Source organism: Myotis yumanensis, unplaced genomic scaffold (assembly GCF_028538775.1).
Source record: "Myotis yumanensis isolate MYYU_CA2020_CCGP unplaced genomic scaffold, mMyoYum1.0.hap1 SCAF_1, whole genome shotgun sequence".
Taxonomy (NCBI): domain Eukaryota; kingdom Metazoa; phylum Chordata; class Mammalia; order Chiroptera; family Vespertilionidae; genus Myotis; species Myotis yumanensis.
This window is the reverse complement of record NW_027223752.1, coordinates 86353577-86376346: the sequence shown is the minus strand read 5'-3', so window position 1 is coordinate 86376346 and position 22770 is coordinate 86353577. Positions and strand designations below refer to the sequence as shown.

Here is a 22770-nt window from a genome sequence, read left to right as displayed (position 1 = left end):
CATGAATACTATTCAGTTATTGCCCAAATGGCATGGCTCAGTGGTTGAGGCTCAACCTATGAATCAGGACATCTTAGTTTGATTCCCATCAGGGCACATGCCTGGGTTGTGGGCTTCATCCCTAGTAGGTGTCGCGCAGGAAGCAGCCAATCAATTATTCTCTTTCATCATTAATGCTTCTCTCTCTCTCTCCCTTCCCTTCTGAAATCAATAAAAATATATTTTAGAAAAACACTAGTCAATTATTGCTTCTTTAGCTTACTTTCATAGTTTTCTTTTATTTTTTGCTTTATCGTAACATGTTTATCATTTACTGTATTTATATCAGCAATTTTTCATATCAAAGTAGGTTAAAAGATGAAATTGTCACATTTGAATTGTGGTCCCCAGACTATTTTCAACTGAAGATTTTAATGAATCATTTTAAAATGCAAAATGATAGAGAATATAGTAAATATATTATTTACAATATAAAAATTGTTTTCCTTGGTATATTTTTTTCACTGTGCCTGAATACATACATCTTTAGAATGTGTATTTTTAAGTGATTTAAAAATACATGTTAAGACACACAATTTGTACTTTTATTTTTGACACTTTTCTTTGTAAGATTCTATGAATTATAGTAAACCTAAAAAAAATAGTTTTTAGAGACATACAGAGCATCCACCAACTCTCCCATATTATAGATGAGGAAAGTGAAACAGCAGGTAAATGACTTACCGTAGGTCACAAAGTAGATAGGCCAGAACTAGATCATTAAACTTTTTATTTGAAACTAGAGGCCCAGTGTACAAAATTTATGCACAGGAGGTGGGGGGGGGGGGGGGGTGTCCCTCAGCCCAGCCTGCACCCTCTCACAATCTGGGACCCCTCGGAGGATGTCCCACTGTCCAACTACCAGTTTAGGGGATGTCCCACTGTCCAACTACCAGTTTAGGCCCGATCCCACACTGGCAGTCAGACATCCCTCTCACAATCTGGGACCACTGGCTTCTAACCGCTCACCTGCCTGCCTATTGCCCCTAACTGCTCACCTGCCTGCCTGATCGCCCCTAACTGCCTCTGCCTCAGCCCCTGCCACCACAGTTTCATCCAGAAGGATGTCTGGAATGATGTCTGGAAGGTCGTTAGGCTGTCTGGTCTAATTAGCATATTACACTTTTATTATTACAGCTAAGGCTAGACTTAAAGAAGAGTCGCAAGGATAGAAGTTCCCCTTTACCTCCAACTTCCCCTAATATTAACTTTTTACATAACCATGTACCAGTTGTCACAAAGTTCTTTTTATTGCACTATGGGAAGTGTTAGTTTAGTTTTATTGTCTTTAAGGCAAAGGGCAACAAATGCATTTCATAATATTTAGATAAATGCTAGAAAAAATAATGATCTATTAGAAACCAAGAAAATAAACTTGATGCCAAAGAATTAGGATTCTCCCTAACATATCTCTTTATTGGGATGATGTATTTGCAACTGGACTATTAAGGTATGGGCATTTTTTTTGAAATAATGCTAATAACACATTTACGTTTCTACATAAATTAGTGTGAGCTTTCATAGACTGTTTCATAAACACAGACACCATCAGTGAATTTATATTATTTAATACAGAAAAATAAAAGCTATTTGAATTTTTGAGAAGATAAAAGTTCAATAAATCATTTTTCTGTAAGAAGTGCAATCTTAGAAAAGTATTTCTAATCAATACATCTATTTATAGAACTTGTTATATAAGACCTGGGATGTGAGATTAGGTGATATACTCTTTTGGTACATATATGCTTCTATTTTCCTTGTGCTACATTGAATAAAAAAACAACCAGAATATTTACATTGATTTTTCATGTCTTGTATGTTAAAAAACTAAAAATGTGTTTAAAAAACACACACAAATAATTCAGGCTTTTTACAATCAATGCTTGGTTACAATTTTGGATTGTGATAATTATAAAACCGTAGGTTACTTTTGTTTGTGTTGTTAGTCTTTAAGCTTTCCAAATTTTTTCATATTTATTTGCTCTTTCCAATACTTTGCAGAAAGACTGCTTTTCCTTTTCCCTAAATTCATGTTGATACTTATAACAAACTGCTAGCGCCCCACCCCTTACTCCTTGACCTTCCCTTTCTGAGCACACTGATTTTCCGTAATGATGGGGATGTTCCACATGGGTGTTAGCTCCCCAGCATTTCTAGCCTGTATAAGGTCAGAACAGACTTGTCTCCAGAGCAAGTCCTCACAAAAAGCAGCAGTGCTGGGCTGGAAGACTAGCTAGCATGCATTGAATTAATGTACCCCAGGAATAGACCTCCACCGACAACTGAAGAGTTGGTGTCTATATACTCATTTTTTTTCCACCCATTATTCTGAGGCTACTGTTTTAAATGGTTTTGCAGGAATCCCAATGAGATTAAGCTGTCTGCTCATGGTGATACTTGCTTGGTAATTCACCCTTCATTGCCTTTCTTTCATTCCCTGTCTCACTTCCCCAAGTCCCTACTGTGTTTCCTGAAATCACTTCTAAAATAAACTACTTGCACTTGAGTCCTTAACTCAGGTTCTAATTCTGGTAGAACACAAACCCAGAAAATATTTTCCCAAAGCATAGGCTGAAGAAAAACTGAAGTAGAAGGAGTATTTATGTTCTTTAGTAACAGGACTGTTTGTAGGAAAGCGGGAGCATGGAGACAAAGAAATGGGTTTAGGAATATTTGTGGATATTGACTATTTGTGCTTTCTCTAAAAAGCTGATCACTATTGCTAAAAATGGATTATCTTACATGCAGGTTATTCAGACCAAAACTTAGGAAGAAAAAGGACCCCTACGGAAGGCTGATAAAGAAAATTATTATTTTCTATCACAGTTGCTTATGTTTATAATTCATCACCTAATTAGCAAGAAAAAGCACACAAGTTCTCTTGTGTCTTAATTTGTTAGAAAATATTCAATTTGCAGTGTTGCAGCCCTGGCTGGGTTACTCAGTTGGTTGGAGTGTTGCCATATGCACCAAATGGTTGAGGGTTTGATTCCTGTCAGGGCACTATCATCTATCTTTCATGACTGAAAAGCACCAGAAATCCCAATGACTCCTGGATGCTCCTTCCAATAAAGAATGCTAGGTTGCAGGTTGGCGAAGCCTATGGGAGGCAGCTAATTGATGTTTCTCTCTCACATTGATGTTTCTCTGTCTCTCTTTCCCTTCCTCTCTCTCTAAAAACCAATAGAAAAAGCATATCATCAGGTGAGGATTAAAAGAGAAATGCAGTGCTGCTTTCTTGGGTAATTAAAAAATAAAACATTTCTTTTCAGAAAATTAGAAAGTCAAACGCTTCTATTTTTTGAAAAGTTTATTTGTAGCATAAGAAGGATAGTATAATAATTAATGAACTGGGAGCTGCTTTTTTATTTCTTCATTTTTATTGCTGATAAAAAAATGCAGAAAACAACGGATAAAATGTCGATGTTTATATAACTAGAATGATAGAGGCATAAGTGTGAAATGGAGAAGTATAATTTTAAAAAAACAAAACAAAACATGCTAGAGAATGGAGGCTTAATTAGAATGTAATCTCTGATAAGCTTCATTGACCAAATCAACTCATAGGTGACTGATCCTTAGTGTCCAGGCATTAAGATAGTCTCTGTAATTGCTAGCTTATCATAGCTAGGTTACCATTAAGCCTACTATGCACATTAAAAATCATATCTTCTGCTTCTGGGCCCCAAGGAGTGGTGGGTAGTATTTAAATATTTAGTCTGAAAAAGTGAATAAGAGAAGGATGAGATAAATACCATAAAAAGACACTACAATGACTTTCAGTAAGCTTATGTCTATAAGGCGATTTAACTCACACATGGCAATAGCAAATATTTTCTGAACTATTTTAGAAATATTTTATTTTTAGAAATTTGTTAACAGATTTTCAAATTCTAAGTCAGTCTTTCTCCAAAACTACATTTTACTGAATGTTTTGCCCAAGCTTTAATGTAATACAGCTTTGAAATATCTTTATCTTTAATTATCTCTCTCCCCTTTCTTTTACTGTCTTAAAACAATCTAGTACTAAATCCCAGCCCTAATTTTTCTTTAAAAAACATCCTTACATATTTTTGTCCACTTCACAGAACACTTTGATTGTACAATGTCTGGCATCAGCCTGTTTCTATCTTGACTACCACATACTCATTCCAAACCCTGTTTTTATTCTCACCACAACTCCGTTTTCTTATACCCAGTTCTGTGTATAAATCCTCCTTATTTTTGGTTCTAAAAGCTATGGTGTCGTTTCCTATTACATCATATTCAAAATTCTGGACTTTGGTTCACAGACGTTTACCAATATCCACTAGCTTACCTGCTTTCCCTTTCTTTCAGCTCTCCACGTATCTTCTTTCCTGTCTTGAGGCAAACGTTTTTTGTTTTTTCCATACACCAGAAGAACTTTTATTCTCAAACTAAATGTCATTCTCTTCCGTGTTCAGCAGACTATCATCTATCTTTCAGCTGAAAAGGACCAGAAATCCCAATGACTCCTAGAAGCTCCTTCCAATACAGAATGCTAGGAATGGAGTTAGTAGTATTCATTTCCATTCCCTTCTTTATCTAGCAGGAATTATATTTTACTCTATTCACTTTGATTATTGCTTCAGATATGCAGGTATTTGGGGTGAGAATACCACAGCATTATGGTGAAGTCCTTTCCTATGCCTGCTTAATCCTAAAGCCATCTTTCAGGTTGAAGTGCTGTAGTGGAAAATACAGAGGAGCAGCTTTGTTCTAGAAATCTAGTGAGTGCTTATACCTTTTTACATCTTATAATTCATTGCTATGTACGTTATCTCATTTGACTCGTAAGAATTGTGAGAGCTAGGGGTGCAGCCCCTGTTTTAAGTGCGAGGGAACATGAAGCTCTAGTGTACTGCAATACTCAAGGGGACAGACTCTGGAATCAGGAAGAACTGAGTTTGAATTATTATTACAATGTTTATACCTGTGTGCCTTTGGGGAAACTATTAATATCTCTAAACCTAAAATCCTCACAAAAAGAGGACAGTAATCACTACATGATACACCACCTGTAAAGAGGACCACTTGACACATGGCAAGTACTTAGTAAGTGGAAGCATGTTACCGGATTTGCCCAAGACACACTTTCAGAACATGCCTGCAAGGAACTGAAACCAAGATTTTGGACTCCAGACCTCATGCTTTGCCACTACCCCTGCTTCCTAACACACTGATTTAATTAAACTACTAACCTGATAGATGACCTTGGGCACAATACTTCATTGAGTCCGTTTACTCATCTGTAAACTTAGTCTTTTCAGACTTTCAGGGTCTATTCCAGATAAATTAGATTTTTCCCCCCTGTAGGCTGAAGTTCAAGTGCGTAATATATCCAAGATCTGTAAAACCGTAAGCTGTGCACATTGCAATGAATTTTTTTTCCTATATGCATATTTCGATCAATATTTAATTTTCTGGACACACTCAGCTGTTGCCTGTCTTTAGTCTGCGTACCAGCGACTCGTGAAGGAAAGACCCATGCTTAGCTTTATTTATTTATACCCAGGCTTGTTCCCGAAAGGATTTAAGGCGGCGAGTGACACTAGGCATTCCCTAAGGATGTTACACCGTGCGAGTCATAAATACTCTTTTGACTAATCACCCGGCAGAAAATCTCCGATGAGCGAGATGTTCACGAATGTCTTTCCCCCTGACTCTTAAAAGTAAAAACCAGTGCACTTCGCTACAAGTTCTGGGAGCATCCAGTGCAGGCTCCAACCTCAGCCTTGACACGGTCCCACCAGCGGTGGACGGGTCACTCCAATGCCCTTCTCCAACTCGCCCCAGTCCTCGCCGCGCCGGTCCCGGCGGGACGGAGATCCCAGCCCGCCCCTCCACTCGCTCTCGCCCCCAAGTTCCCTGATTGGAAAGGGGCCTGGCGAGCCCGGCTCCCGTTCCCACTTTATTGGCTGGCCCCGCTGTCAGTAATCCCGGCTTCCCGCCTTCCAGCCTAGCGCGTTGCTCGGACCCCTCGGTTTGGGCGACAAGCCGCTTACGTTTGCCTGAGCCGTGTTGCCGGGGCCCCGCCACCTTTCACCCCCACCCTTCCCACGGGAGCGCCCCCGCCCCGGCGCGCGCCCCCGCGCCCCCGACTCCGCGCGCGCGCACTCCCGGGTCCCCCCGGCCCCTCCGCCCCCGCGGGCCGAGGCTCCGGCGCGGGGAGGCGGCGGCGGCGCTGCTGAGAGGCGAGGACCCGAGCGCGAAGTGTGTGGGAGTCTCCGAACTCAACCCCTCACTACCCTCCCCTCGCAGCCACCCCCCTCCCTCCTGCTGCCCCCCCCTCCCCCCAACAAGCGGGAGAAATAATGAGCGAGACCGGGCAGCAGCAGCAGCAGCAGCGCCGAGCAGCCCAGGCAACGGCAGAACCGCTCCGGCAGCGGCGGCGGCGGCAGCACCAGCAGCGGGAGCGAGCGCAGCGCTAGCGGCGCGGGGACCGCCGCGCTCCTGCCCGGCTCCTGCCCTCCTCCGCCGCTCGCTCCGCTCCTCCGCTCCGCATCCACCTCCTTCCCCTCCTCCTGCTCATTCACTCTTTCCCTCGCGCTCCCCTCCTCCTCGGCTTCCCCGCGCCCGCCAGCCCTCGCGCTCCCACTCCCTCGGCCCGTCCTCCCGCTCCCTCCTCCCGCTCATTCACTCGCCCCTCTCCCTTCTCCACTCTCTCCCCCTCTCTCCTTTCTTCTCCTTCTTTCACCCTCCGTCTCTCACACCCCCTCCATTCCCCAGTCTCCTTTCTGACACTGCACTGCAGCTGCTCCTCAGCCCTGCCCCCTCCCCAGTGAGAACAAACCAGCAACATAGCTTTTTTTCTTAGAGATTTCTATTGATCCGATTAAAGAAAAAAAAAAAAAACCTTAAGAAACTCCAAACGCAAAAAAAGAAAAAAAAAGAAAAAAAAAGCCAAAACAAAAGGGAGAACCTTCTCCCCGTAGCAGCGGCAGGAACTGCAAACATGATGGCGGCAGCTCCCATCCAGCAGAACGGGACCCACACTGGGGTTCCCATAGACCTGGACCCGCCGGACTCGCGGAAAAGGCCGCTAGAAGCCCCCCCTGAAGCCGGCAGCACCAAGAGGACCAATACGGGCGGTGGGTATCGCTTCCACCTCCCCGCCGGCCCCATCCCCCGCCGCCCGCCCTGCCTCCCTCCCTCCCGCCGCCCTCCCTCCCTCCCTCCCGCGGCCCGGACACCTCCAGCCCGAACCCGCGGCTCCCGCGCCCCTGCCCCGCGCCCCCTCCCCTGCACCTGCCCCGCACCTCGCCGTCCGGACACATTTCCATGTCTGTGTTTATCATTCATCAAAATGGCGACCGATTTTTCGGAATAGACCTATCTTTCCATTTAATCGGTCGAAAAGCTGACCATTTAAATATCCTAGACCTGGGCGAAGGGGTCGGTCCAGGAGGAGGAGGAGGGTGACCCCCCGAGCGAGGTGACGGCCGCCCGAAGATGCGCGCTGCATTGAACAGTGTGATAAAATAAATAAATAAATGGCACTTGGGGAGCGGAGAGCCAACGATTGGGGCACCTGAGAGTTTTCCTCTCCATCCCCTTGCGTTGGGCCACAAGTAGTATGCGAGATCTCCGGGAGTGCACGCTCCTACCGCACTTACATTGTCGGTGCAAATTTCTCATTGATTTGTCTTCCGCGGTGTGCATAGGAGGGTGGGGGTGCCTGGTACTGTGACTTGTTAGTTAACATCCTGCGCTTCCTGGGAAGATGAGTTATAACGGGACCGGTATCGCTTCTTCATTTGCACGGGAGTCATCTTAACAATGCACCCAATGCATCGCGGCAGAGGTGAATTTATCTACAGCATGTGCATTAGAGACGGATGGGGGGCTTGCGAATGGCACACACCCGCAAAATTTGGAACCTTCATTCACCGAAGGAAGCTGGATTTTCCGGGGTGTTTCCTCTTTAAGACATGATCAGTTTTGCGGAAATTAAAGTTTATGGAGTTGGCTCTGATTTTTAAAACATTTCATTTCATGCTTTCTTGTTGGTTCATCTTATCCCCTTTCCGTTTTAAATGTTGTAGTTATTTTGGAGAAGGAACATTATCTGTTCGGTCATTTTTAAGTGTGTTTGATATAAATGACTCCTAAGCTTTTTAGCACTGGCAGAAATCTTAAGGTCTTTTAATTAATGAGCTTAAAGGAGATCATGGTAGACTAAGAAGTGCTAAAGAAATACCCCCGGATTACTTTGATTTGCCAGTTCAAATCACTTTGAGTTCTTTCCTGGCAGTTATTGAAGGCTTGGAATACACCCTACAGTTTGGGTGGATTATTTGGTAGGAGAATGGTTGTTTTGCATACTTTAAGGAGGGTATTTGTAATGGCTAATTGTAGTCCTTAAGTGTTTGCTAATGTCAAACAAATATAGTTCATCACCATTTGCAGTGCATTTATTTGTTTTGCAGTATGTTAGGAGAAGGTTTGTCATTTTATAATTCTCTTGAAGTTTTGTTAAAGGGTCAGTTCATTTTGTTTTACCATAGTAACCAGATAGAATTGGAAGACTTCCATGTTTGGAATAACAACTGGAATTTAGTCATCAGTTTCTACAGTGCTGCAGAATAATAGAACATGTTTAGATTTTAAATCCAAGTTTGAAAATATAAATCTTACAAAATGGGAAACATTTGTACATATTTAGTTTTCAGTATAATTGTTTCATTTTTGTTCTTTAAAAAAATTTAACCCCCTATTTCCTTCAGCTATATGCCTAATGTTCTAATTGCTGTTTTTCTCTCTTGAGGGTGGAGAGGGGATACAAAGTTTAAATTATCATGTTAACAAAGTATATTTCTTTGCCTTTTTCAGAAGACGGCCAGTATTTTCTAAAGGTTCTCATACCTAGTTATGCTGCTGGATCTATAATTGGGAAGGGAGGACAGACAATTGTTCAGTTGCAAAAAGAAACTGGAGCCACCATCAAGCTGTCTAAGTCCAAAGATTTTTACCCAGGTAGGTGCAATGGTGAAGAGATTTTTTGATAAGTCCCCAAGGAAAGAAAGAGAAGCTCTTTGTGTGCTGTATGCTGTATTGAAAGAAATTCTTAATAGTGTAGACTTTATTTTATTTATGTCTTTACTGTATTAGAATGTTTGTGGAAATTCTTAAAGACTATTTCCATTGTTGATGATGTCTTTTTTTTCTATAATAGATATAGTGTGTCTGTGGTATAGGCCAATTGCGAGACGAATCTCCTAGGTATTTCTAAATACTTTCTTATTGGGGGGAAAAAACACAGCAAACTCTGAAATTTAAAGATAGAAACATTGACAGCTGGCATCAGGAAATAGGCTTCTTCTGAAGTTTTCAGACATCATTGTAATGACAATTAGTCTAGAGTGAATTCAGAAGAGGGGGTAGGAAGCCTTTTTAAAGAATGGACCATTTACTTCTAAATCCATTATGTACCTCTTTCTGCTTCATTGCTTTGTTTGTTGGCCCTGGAGTGAAGTAAAGAGGACAAGTGCTGCCTCTTCGGATTTTTAAAATATTGTGTTTTTAATGTAATTGTGACAAGAAAATATATTATGTAAGAAGTAAAATAATGCTTCAAAATTTTGTTACTTAAGAGCTGTATTTGATTAAAATATGTTAACAGTTTGTTTGGTACTGTAACCCATTAGAATATGGCAAGTTTCGTAGGTGGTATAATTCTTTTGTACTTTTCAGTGTGCTTTTTAAATTTCAGGTATTATACAGTTATGCATGTTCATCTTTTTAAAAATCATTTTGCTTCTCAATATATGGATTTTAAGTTTAATTGGAAGAACTCCATAATTAACTAGTGTATCTCCTAGATAAAACATTAATTGATTTGCTTTTACTTAGATATAACTTCTGCCATTTTGGGGGCTATTCTATCTTTATGGTCAAAAATTTTTTATTCAGTGCTGAGGGGAACCGATACTGCTAATTTTTTTTTTCCTGGTGGCAAAGAAAAGCTGATTTCCTTTCAGTGATCTAATTCAGTAAGAGTTCTTTAATACAGCAAAGACATCTGTCATGAATGTAAGCAGAACATTTGGAGGATTTCTTTTTCATAGCCAATCACTTGCTGGTAGAAAATGGACCATTATGCTGGTTAAGAAGGTCTTAGAATGGTTGAAACTGTCATTTGTTATATAAGTTAAGTGTAGTTATATTTGGTGAACATTAAATTTATTAAACTAAAATGTAATCTATTAGATACGATGTCCTTCGAAAGTTTGTTTCCTGTGAGTGTAGTTTTGTAGGTGGCTTTCCGTGTCTCTCTGAAACTTTCCCTATGCATTAAGAAAGTTTGCTAATATATTTACATTTGTATATTTAAAAGATATATCATTATGGAAAAATTTAGTTTGGAATTGTGAAAACCTAAATATAAATAAAAGCACTCAAAAGAGCTTGATTGCAGAATTAATAACGTGATAGTTCTAGGAAAAGACTGCAATGGTAAATTAAATTCACTTTCAGTAGGTGAAAATGAAATAGCTTTTTTTGCATTACACATGAGGCGGTATCAGATGTTCAGGGATGTTATAGAAAATTGGTGTTTATCAAGGATATTCCAAATAGTAAATTAAATGCCTTTTCATTTGAATACAGTTTATTTTCAGTGGTTTAGAAAGGGTACACCAAGAATTATATCTTTTGTTCTTAGTCCACTTAGCGGTGCGTTTTTTTCTTATTACATTGAAATTGGCTATTTTATTTATAGTTCCGAGTCGTGCTTTCCCTATAGAAAAAGAATATCTGTTAAAAAGAAAGAAAGAAAACTAAAATGTGTTGGGTAAAATTTTGTGTGTGCAGTGACGTAACCTGATCAAATGTGAGTTGAAATGTCTGGATACAAGAAAGCTTATACTCTGCCTGTAACAGGTGGAAACCAATCACACACTATAGAATCAATTTTAAGGATAAGATAAAGCCTTGTAATTTATAAGAAGCTTTAATTCTGAACACTTTGTGTTTTAATAAAAATTTAACTAGGTTATTACAGATGTATCTCTCTTCTTCTGATAGACTTTAATTGTAATAGTTTTCCTGTTCACACTTGACCACAAGCCTGTGGAATTAAGGTCCTGGTATTCCTCACAATAACAACCTCTCAGTGCCTTTCTACTTCTTTTACTTCGATATACAGATATACATAAGGCATACTTACTTTGCTCATCTCAGATGAACTAAATTTTAAAGCTTTTCTTTATATTGGAAAGTTATAAGGACTTTCTTGTAGGATTATGCAATAATTCAGAAGTCCATTTTTGTGTGTTTCATATATGTATTTATGACTCTTTATTCTATTGGAATGAATATGCCTGATGTTTAATCCATGAACATTTTCTTGTGTCTCATTTGGTAAGATAGTGTATTTGGTGAAAGTGTACTTTAGTTGTAACCTAATGGATTTTCTCAAATTACCCAAGTTTCGAAACAGAATGTAACTGTGTTCAAAAGGTTTAGATAAAATACTACTATATTTGACAGAAACTTTCCTCAGGATATATATGCAGAATTCAGACACACTTTGGGGATGCTTTAATAAATTTCAATGCAAATGATATGTGCATTGTTTTTAGTATAGGCAATATAATCTTCTGATATTTATCATATTTGTTTTTCTTATTTTTGCTCAGGTTATATCTTTAAAATGTCTTAAGCAACCTTGCCTTTCTCAGTAATTTTTTATGTTTGTGGTTGAAATAAAACATTTTTACATATTAATTAATATGAATTTAGAATTTGTAGTACTGTATGTTACATTGTGTATTTCAGCATGTCATATATTAAATACAGTAATTTGGGGAATTGTATGATGAAGATTGAAAAGTCCATTTTTCAATTACTGTAATCAGAAAAAAAAGACCTACAAATAGATTTACTTTTTGTTGTGCGGTGTAATTCATTTATCTATTTTTAAAAATCTAAATTTTATAGAGTACTAACATTACTGGTTTATGGATATATCTTTTTTTCTTGATTAAAGCAACCTAATATGATGTATTTATATATCAGTTTTTATAATTAGGTTATTTAAAGGTGTTGCCATGTAGTAAAAAACAGCTTTCTCATTTGGGGGACTCTGTGGCTGTATTTATTTTCAGAATGGTAGTATTGTTCTTTTCTTAATTGGCATCTGAAGGTGTGTTTAGTTTTATTAATAAACAGATTGATTTTATCTGTTAAAAATATTTAATGACTGGTTCGGGTAGGTAATTGGAAAAACTTACTAGTTTAGAGAAGTAGAGGATATATAAAATAAATATTTTCATATGCCTTAGATTTTAGAAGACTTCATTGTGTACCTATTTTTTTATTCTATTGTATGACACTGGAGATATTCATTATATCAATCAAACAGGAATCTTTCACTATAATCTTGGCATATATTTATCTGTAATTTATACAGTTTTCATATTTGCACTTAAAAATTGAATCACATTTAATTACTATATATTTTCTTTCATGGTCCTTATGTTAAAATTTGAACATATTATATCTAGATTTATTATATTTTAATTGTATCACTGTCCAACTTAGGTGATGCTTTTTAAAAAAACCATAAATCATTTGCATGTTACATTTTTTTAAAAATCATGAAAAAGCTGAATGTAAATGAATTTTTCTTTTAGTAAAGGAAATATCCCAGACTGCCTTAATTTTGACATGGGGAAAATTCAGTGGCCAATTTAACCTTTAGATTTGGAATTGTGTAAGAATGATCTTTTTTTCTTTGGAAATCAGAGGAGTGAAAGCAGTTTAAAATAGATCACTTCTTTTGTTTACATTGTTGAAGGAAGGGTATTATGATATTAGCAGTACAACATGAATACTTTTGTAATAGCTTTTAAAAGTTATAGTTTATACTCTTTGATCTTAGATTCAAAGCATCTTAGAAATTTATTGGTATATATTTTAAGCCAAAATTAGTAGATAAATAGAATTGTGTCAAGTTGAAAAGCAAGTAGTATAACTTCCAATATTGTTCAGTTTAATAGGATAGTTATCTTTACACTGTTCTATACCTTTGATTTCAGTATGATAAAGAGTTGCTGATAGATAACATGTTTTTTTTTTAAATCTTAAAGTTGTAATATTTATATTTGTCATACTACTTATTGTTATGGGTTACTTTATATTTTATCTTTCTATATCCTCAGTTGAAGGAGGAACCATAATCTCTCACTTAGATATTAATACCTCTCTGAAAATTTGCTGCTGTTTTAATTCTTTCTCACTTTTAAGCTATAGGAGACCTTAACATCTGAAGGAATGTTACTGGCATAGCACAGCCTATATTAAACTTGTTTCCAAAAGATAATACTTAACTCATATAAGCAAATGTTTTATGGTATGGGATTTTTAGAAAGATTGAATTAGCCTTAAAAATCTTAGCTATTCATTTTATTTCATTCTGATGTTATGTCTTCTATCATCCATTTAGTAAGTTATGGAACATCATTTATAGTGTCAGTGTTTTCATGAATAATATAACAAAATGTCATTTAAAATTTGGTATTTGAGGCCTTCTGGATTTTGGAAAAATAGATAATTTAGAATTTGTGACATTGTAAGGAAATACAGTACATCTAACAACATTGTCTTTCAAATGTCATCCCCAAAGGATTTCAGGAACAGTTAAATATAGTGTACACAATTGGTGAACTAGCTCAGTATTTATGTATTGAAGATGTTTTGTATAATATACAAAGAAGAATAATTATCTGTGTCTTGGGAACTATAAGAAGTATGTGGTGTCACTAAAAACTCGAACAACAAACCACCGATTAAAACTTGCCTATGCTATACTTTTGCTTTTTTCCCTTCTGGTTTAAGGGAATTAAGATTTTTAAGCTCTTACATGACACAAATGACATTTATTGAACGCAGTTATGTCACTTGTTGACTAAAATTCAGTGCTTAACCTAACATATTTTACTATAAGAGTTTAGCCTCAGTTGTTTCCAGTTTAGTGGAGCTATATTTTAAAGCACAACTTTATGAGCGAGTGCAGCTTTTCAAAATAAAATTGGGGGAATGAGGGCGGGAGATGTGTGCTTGATTGCCATCTCATTTCCATCTTTGGATACAGCTCTAGCATAAAGTTAAACAACATCTGCAGAGATCTGACTGACAAACATCTCTCTGGGACTCATCATTGCAGCCTGCAGCAGGTGCATTCAGCTTTGCAGTCTTTTCCAAAAAGAGGTTAGTTTGTTCTAACATTTATCAGTAGACCAGTGGGAGCAAGTGACTAAAGAGAAGAGGTTGGTTGTCACTTGTCCAGTGCTGGAATACTACAGGTAATTGGACTGGACTGTTGGGCACCGCAGCAGTGTGTGTCTCACATTGCACTGCAGCTGCTATGGAGCTTAATTAACCTGACCCTCAGAGACTGAAGTGTCATAGCATAAAATGCAACATGCAAGAGATGAAGCAGTACTTTTCAATAAGTACTTTCTGATGCGCGGGTTGGTGAAAGTTCCATTTTCATCCTATTCTTTAAAGATATGTCATCAGTTTTTTCATTTATCAATATGCAAATATTTGAAACTAAACAAATTTTCATAAATCTGATAGAATCCACATAAAAAGAAGATGGAGGGGTGGCTTTAGGTATGGAAGCAAAAGTAATATAAGGTTAGTTCAGAAAAATTAAAATTTTTCTATTCCAGTATATTTGAAAGTATATTTTCAAATCATGAGGGAGCAGAAAAAGTGGAAGTACGTTGTGTCCTTTTTGCTTTCTTACCTTAGATTAACGTTTGTTTATTTATTTTTATTGTACAAATAACCCATGTAAAATAAAGTGTATCTTTTCAGCATGTTAGGAGCTTTGGCACGCAAACTTTGCTGAGTGTTTTGAAGTTTTCCAACAAATAAGACAAGTATATAGCATGTTAAAATTATTTTTAGGATGTTACAATGTAATATAGAAGTGCTGTTGAAATGGTTCTTTACCATATTTTATTACAAGTAAATTAAAATTTGATTAAATAAAAACTCTAAAAACATCAGTCTGTTATTTATTTGTATTTTAAATTTCTTAATGGGTTGGAAAAACTGACTTACAATACACTGCCATGACATATAAAGAAGTTTCTTGTGTGTTCTAATAGTATTCCCAATTAATATAGGTATCTCATCACTGTCCTGTTTATTAATTGGCCCTTGAATGGAAACAGTTCCTAAGGTAAAATTGTCAATTAAATCTTCCAAGGTACTATAGACTTTTTAAAAATAATTAAGAATTTAAAAATCATTTGGAGTCTGTGAAACAGCTTTATAGTTTTGACTTACTCGTAGTTTTACTAATTTGAACTTTTTCTTATCCATTGAATGTAACTTGTCAGTTACCCAGTTAAGTTTTAGTTTGCACAGATTTTTTTGGTAACATATACTTTTCTTGAGGAATTTTTATCAGTATTGCCAATAACTGATTCTGAAGCTACCATTTGTAAGAAAAGTCTATTAAATTTTATTTTGCTTAAAATTTCCATAGTTGGTAATTTATTGGTAATTATGGTAAATATATGAAATAAGATTAAAATAATTATCTCTAGACATCAAGAGCATCATTCCCACATGTTTAAACATATTTAATTTTTCAATCAAGATTTTTTATTTATGACATTGTGGACTATTATTTTCTTATCAGTTCTCATCAATATAAAAATGATTCTTTAAAATTTCACATATATGCTTCACTGTCATTTTAAATTTTTGATAAAAAAGATAAGAATAAACATTTTAAGACTACAAAGTATAAAAACGAATATTATGTACACTGACAAACCTTTCGAGATACTTTCAATATTTGCTAAGTTTCAGGCCATTATATGGATATCCTTTTCCATAGCAAAAGTTGATCATGAAAACACATAATATCTGCACTCCATCATTGATCTTTTGCTGCTCCCTGCAGGGCCTGTCATAGCATCGTTGACAGGACCAGATGAAAAATGAAATCAGTATCTTGAGTTTTTTAACAACAAAATGACTCAGGTAAGATTATTTGGTGTGGAAAATAAAATATTTTTTTACCATTATTAAACTAATTTTATTTAATAATTGACATATAAAATTAATTTTTAAAAAATTAAGACCTGTTTTTGTCTTACTGATGTTCAGCATATTTCTAATTTCCAATTAATTTTATTCTGAACTCAGTAATTTTTAAATTTTAGACTGTAATGTTTCTTACTTTCCTTGTGAAACTGAGCAAACTTTTTGAAGTTTTGAGAAATAACTTTTCTTTCCATTTTAAAGACTAGTTATACATTGAAAACTAGATATATATTTAGGAATAGTTATATATTGAAGGCCCCATAATTCGTTTGCAGGATAAATTTTCACAGAATGAACTTATTAATAATTAAGACTTCAAGTCCTGTATTCCCTCTAGGATATAATAAATGCTGACTCTCAATTGACTCAGTTTTTAAAAATCATTCTTATCCTAAAAAAGAAAGTTTTGTCTTCATTTAAATTTTTAATAATTTGCTGCTCTAGGAATTAGATTGGGCAGTGATTCTATTTTAAGGTCTAATAATTTGGGGGAAGGGTAGAATAGAATGAATGGGGTAGTACCTTTCATTAACACAAAATAGGGAATTGTGGTACATGTTTTTGTTTTATGTTACTAAATATTTAGAAAAACTAGCATTTTAATTTGTGTTATGTTTATTTTTGAAATACTTGTTTTTGAAGAAGTTAGTGTTGAAGGCAGGTGAGCTCTTAGAGACTTGATTCACAGTCAATCTTTGTAGAACTCATTTTAATTTTTCTAATACTAATTTATGCTTTTTATAAAGTCATAAGTACTTTGAAAAAAACTAACCTAGTTTAACTTTTTAGTTTGAAATCGTTCTAGAATCTTTTCTCTTGTTAATTATGATGTGTATTTATCAGATGCTTCTAGGAACTCAGATGTAGGCAGCTCTTTGGTCAGTATGACTTAGAATTATTACAAAACATCTTTTCTTTGTAAAGGAATATGGGCATGTTTTGCTTTACCATAAAAAAGCTGTGCTTTTATTGTTATTGTCCCCTTGAGTTTTGTTTTAAAATTTTCATAGTATATGGCATCTCTGCTACAGACTTTAATGAGGATATTTAGGAGTAGTGAAGAGGCTTTCTTTTAAAGGGATTGGAAAATCCTGTAGAACTAGATGAGAGGAATGGAGCTTAGATATGATCTCTTCCAGAATATTCATTTAATAGTTGAGGACACCAAGATAGCAAGAGATTATGTGTTGTATGCCAATAATTTTTTTGTAACTTTTAGTTGTGTTTTCTAACACAGATAATAATTTGTGATATTATAATAGGTATTTCAGTCTCTTTTGGTTTTGCTCGACACTTCCCCCTTTTCTTTGGATATGACTGAGGAAATATATCTTCACTACTTCTTTCTTTTCTTTAAGATGTAGATGTCCCCTACATCTTAATAAATTCAACTTATTTTTTTAATCTGATTGAGAATAGTGGGTTGAAATAACAGTGTTTCCTTACCTGGCTGGTTCCCCTGACCTTCCTTACTACCATGACCAGATTTTAACATCTTTATGGACGATTATGTGCTCCCTTTGTGGATAGAACTAGGTGCAAAATGCTCTGACGATATTGCTCTCAAACAAGGGAGTGATAAGAAATAAGAATGATGAATACTGGTTATAAAATTTGATACTTGTATAATGATACAATTATGTCTAGAATTTGAAACTACCTCTTTCAATGGCAGGATCTTGAGAGAGGAGAGTAGACTTCAAAGAAGACTTCAAAGAAAGCTGACAGGGATTGAGGGTTGAATTTCAATATGCTGCCTGGACAGAGTAGAAGGTCATTTGAAGCAAGGAGATAAAAATGTATAGTCATGGAAATATGAAAAATTCCTTGTATATTCAGGGGTCCAAAATTGGTTTGGTATTACTGTGATAGAAAGTGGATATTGCTGTAGGGGGAGAGTGGGGTAAGGGAGATACTTGTGCAAGTAAGAGAGAATGTACTACATATGAAAAAGGAAAAAAGTTGGAAAAATACTCATCCTAGAGATATTCATTAGCAAGAATTATCTTAAAGAAAAAGTACATCTGTGTATCTATATAATGACTGATAGTGGTATTGTAATTAAAATGTATGTGTCATTTGTATAAATATAAATAGTGACATTTGCACTTTGGAGGAAGGAATGACGTAGTTATCTAAAAAGAGTTGCATTGTAGATTGAGGAGTCTGGTTTTCCGCTTAGGGAATATAAGTAGAATTAAAGAGAAGACTAATTTGTTTAGAGAGGAAAAGATTAAGGGCAACTAGGAATACTGAAAACAGGGGTTCTGAACCTGTGGGTCGCCAACCTGTGGGTCGAGACCCCTTTGGGGGTCGAACGACCCTTACACAGGGGTCGCCTAAGACCATCGGAAAACACATATATAATTACATAGTGTTTTTGTGATTAATAACTATGCTTTAATTATGTTCAATTTGTAACAATAAAAATACATCCTGCATATCAGATATTTACATTACGATTCATAACAGTAGCAAAATTACAGTTATAAAGTAGCAATGAAAATAATTTTATGGTTGGGGGTCACCACAACATGAGGAACTGTATTAAAGGGTCATGGCATTAGGAAGGTTGAGAACCACTGACTGAAAAAGATGTTAAAAAATATGAGAGCTATCTTTTATTAAGAAAGTATGTGCCAAGTGTAGAAGAAAAATAGCTTGGGGACCTAGGAAGGACAAATATCAGTGAAGAATATTTTTCTATAATCAGGGAAGATCTGGAGATAAAAATCTGTTTTTGAAATTTGTTCACTGTTATATATCTTGTTGTCTATCCAGGGAGGGGCTTTTAAAGTTAGTGACAGTGGTTTTTCATTACTAGTTTTAGTTTGCTTTTGATTTATAGCTGTTTAGAATCATATATCTGATAAAATTTTTCTCATTTCTTAAATTATCTGAATATGTAGGCCATTTTAGCTCTCTTGGCATGTGGACAAATATATTTTCCAGTTTTATGAAAATTAATGATTTGCATAACACATACGTTTCTTTATGTTGAATTTGAAGCCATTCGAGCACTAAAGTTTTGTTAACGATAAAGATATTGGTATGTGTTATGTCAATGAAAATTGAGACTTATTGGTGGATTCTCTGGTGTTTTAGTTGATTTTTGAGATTCAGCATCATTGATAAATATTTTGTATAAGAATCACTCTTAATACTTCATCAAATTCAGATGAATTTTGTAATGCTTTGAAAAATATGGCACTGTTTTTATACTTAGAAAATGAGATTAAAATTTATCTGGCATTTTATACTGATTTATGAAATTATTAGTTAGTTGTATAGGGACACATTAAAAAATTGACAGCCAACTGACATTAAGTACCAGATGGGAATTTGAAATGAAAATATTCATGGTGTAATCTTTATTGAAGTACTCATAATTTAATAATACCAGTTGTGTAACTCAAAGAAAACATAAGCAAAGTTTCATTGTCGTTATTGATAATCATATCATGGGTATGCTATCATGACTTGTTCTCTTTTTACATTTTTCAATTACAGTTTTCAATTATAATTTACATTCTGTATTATTTTGTATTAGTTTCAGATGTACAGCATACTGGCTAGAATCATATACTTTACAAAGTGGCCCCCCAATATTTTCTGTACCCACCTGGCACCATACATAGTTAGCACAATATTATTGACTGTATTCCCTATGCTGTACTTTACATCCCTGTGACTATTCTGTAACTACCAATTTGTACTTCTTAACCCCTTCAGCTCTTTCACACAGTCCCCCAACCTCCCTCCCCTCTGGCAACCTCCAGTCAGCTCTCTGTGTCTGTGAATATGTTTCAGTTTTGTTTGTTCATTTATTTTATTCTTTAGATTCCACTTATAAGTGAACATGACTTGATCTTAAATGAAGAGCCAATACGGAACAATTCTGTTTTGAAGAAATTTGGGGTTTGTGAAGTTTTTCAAAGTAACATTTGTTTAAATTCAATAACTTGTACGAATTCTGCCTTTAAAATGCTATTTTATTTTTTATTTATTCCTTCTCCACTGAAAATTTCCAGCCACGTTTTCTTTACAGTAATAATTTTATTTTTTGAAGTGTTTATCTATTCTGTTTAGGAAAGGTATGTTCCTTTCAAAGCTTTATCACATTTTGACTTACACTGATGTGTTTAACATCTTGTTTAAAAAGCAGAATGGCTCTGGATATGAAAATGCAAACTGTGATAATAAGCTGGATATGCCGTATGTGGCAATTTAGGTTGGCATATATCTCAAATGGCATGTTTAATGTACTGTATTACTAATATTAGTAATTTTGCAGTGGAAAGCTGCTACTTTTATTATATGGTCTCATGCTGGTGGGCTTAGAATGCTGACAAACCTTTTACTTTATAAATCCCTCTTTTTACCTCTTATAATTTTTTTTTCTGTTGAAATTATCTACCTGGGATCTGTCTTAGTAACTGACTAATTAGTCTTCCAAGTTTGTGAAAATAAGAACCTTACAAATAGATAGTGTGTAATTAGATGATTATGAATGTGAATAGTAACTATATATATTGCTTTTTAATCCTAATAGATTTGATGTGGCCAAAAATGCTTTAGTAAAACAAATAATTAAGAATGGAAATCAATACTTTTATTTTTAGTAAATGTACATATATAGTTAGGAAAAGCTTTGAGGTTCTATGGTCTTGGCAATAAAGCCATTTAAAGCAAACTACAATAAATATTGCCCCTTTATGACAGAATACTCAACTTTGAAATCATATTCCATTTTTCTTGGACATAATTTTTTCCCTTAATTCTTTAAAATGTTGTTTTTATCAAAAGGTCCTTCAAATAGTTCAGCAGGTTGTATTAAAAATCATTAGAAACTGCAATGTTACAGGGATAATTTAAGTAATTTAAAGGGACAAATAACTTAGGTAAAGACTATGTACCTTTTAAGGAACTTACAATATAATAAATATGATTCTCTTTAAGGAAAATTTTGGGTTTGGGAAATTAACAATTATCGAAATCCAGTATCTTTTAAAGAGCCAGGCTCTGAATTTCTGTATGTGCATATTTAAACTATTTCTATTACTATTAATGGAAAAAGTGATGGTCTTTTTAAAAGTCTAAAACTATTTAAGTTACTTAGTATTAGTTACAGCTTAATTAGATCTTACATTCCTTACTCTTACTTTAATTTCTAAAATATTAATGTAGGTAGGAATTTTTATTTCTTTCTTACAGTTGAGGAAAATAAGACAGTGATAATTAAAATGATTTGTGTTATAGCAAGCTTGTGCTGAACCTGTTTATTTACTGTTATTCTATAACTCTTTGCATCAGACTACTTATACATTTTAATTCAGAAATAAAGTATTCAAAATTTAGTTGAGATTCACTAAACTGTCATATTGGTCCACCACTAGGAAATAATTAGATATTTTTGATGGGTTTGATAATTTTACCCTATTCGTATGGAAAAGCTACAAATTTATTTTTGCCAAGGAAAGCAAAATTGTAATAATTAAGCAAAATGGAGTAATAAAAACAAGTTTTTTGTCTTGACCTACCCCCTATAAACATAGAACCTTAACATTGTCTATGTGTTTTTGCATCTTCATATTTACATTGGACTTCTAAGATAGTTTGAAAATTTGCCTAATTTATTAGATTAATTTCTTTTTTTTAAAAAATATATTTTATTGATTTTTTACAGAGAGGAAGGGAGAGAGATAGAGAGTTAGAAACATTGATCAGCTGCCTCCTGCACATCTCCTACTGGGGATGTGCCCGCAACCCAGGTACATGCCCTTGACCGGAATCGAACCTGGGACCTTTCAGTCCGCAGGCCGACGCTCTATCCACTGAGCCAAACCGGTTTCGGCAGATTAATTTCTTTACATGAAATTATTCAGTATTCTTCAGTTAGCACTGTAAGATTTTGTCTTTCACTTAAGTCATATATAGCCACTACTCTAGAAATTTGTTAAATTATTTACTCGGGGTCAGAAAGGTCTGGTGAAATCACTATGGTAGTACTTAGTATAACCAAAATTTTTATGAGGAAAATATGCTTTGGATATTACACAGTGAGGTTTATTAAGAAATTATCAGATGGCTTAGTGCTTTGTAATGCCTTCTGGAGATGCAAGATGAAATACAAGATTCCTTTTTTAAAAATAAATATTTATTGATTTTTTACAGAGAGGAAGGGAGAGAGAGAGAGAGTTAGAAACATCGATGAGAGAGAGACATCGATCAGCTGCCCTCTGCACACTCCCTACTGGGGATGTGCCCGCAACCAAGGTGCATGCCCTTGACGGGAATCAAACCTGGGACCCTTGAGTCCGCAGGCTGATGCTCTATCCACTGAGCCAAACCGGTTAGGGCAAGATTCCTTTTTTAAAAAAAATTTTACTTTATTGTTTAAAGTATTACAAATAGTAGTACATAAGTCTCCTTTTTTTCCCCATTGACCTCCCCCCCCCCCCCCCCCCCCGCTGGCCTCCCCTCCTCCCCCTTGGCACATTCCCTCCCCACCCCAGTGTCTTTTTTCCATTGGTTATGCTTATATGCATGCATACAAGTCCTTTGGTTGATCTCTTACCCCGACCCCCCCCCCCCCCGCCCCACCCTCCCCTGCCTTCCTGCTGTAGTTTGACAAGATTC

General features: G+C 35.8%; 1 protein-coding gene across 3 annotated transcripts in view; it reads left to right on the top strand.

The window, feature by feature from the left end:
* Window positions 1-6416: 6416 nt before the first annotated feature.
* NOVA1 (NOVA alternative splicing regulator 1) overlaps window positions 6417-22770 on the top strand; it is a 150973-nt gene continuing 134619 nt past the window's right edge. The window contains exons 1-2 of one of the 3 annotated variants that reach the window (XM_070427292.1): window positions 6417-7151; window positions 8893-9036. In XM_070427292.1, the coding sequence (XP_070283393.1) occupies window positions 7016-7151; window positions 8893-9036 (280 nt within the window). In that variant the 5' untranslated portion in view covers window positions 6417-7015. Of the gene's footprint in view, window positions 7152-8892; window positions 9037-13902; window positions 14272-15988; window positions 16069-22770 lie in introns of those variants that run through there. The other 2 variants (XM_070427284.1, XM_070427302.1) reach the window with 2 other exon arrangements.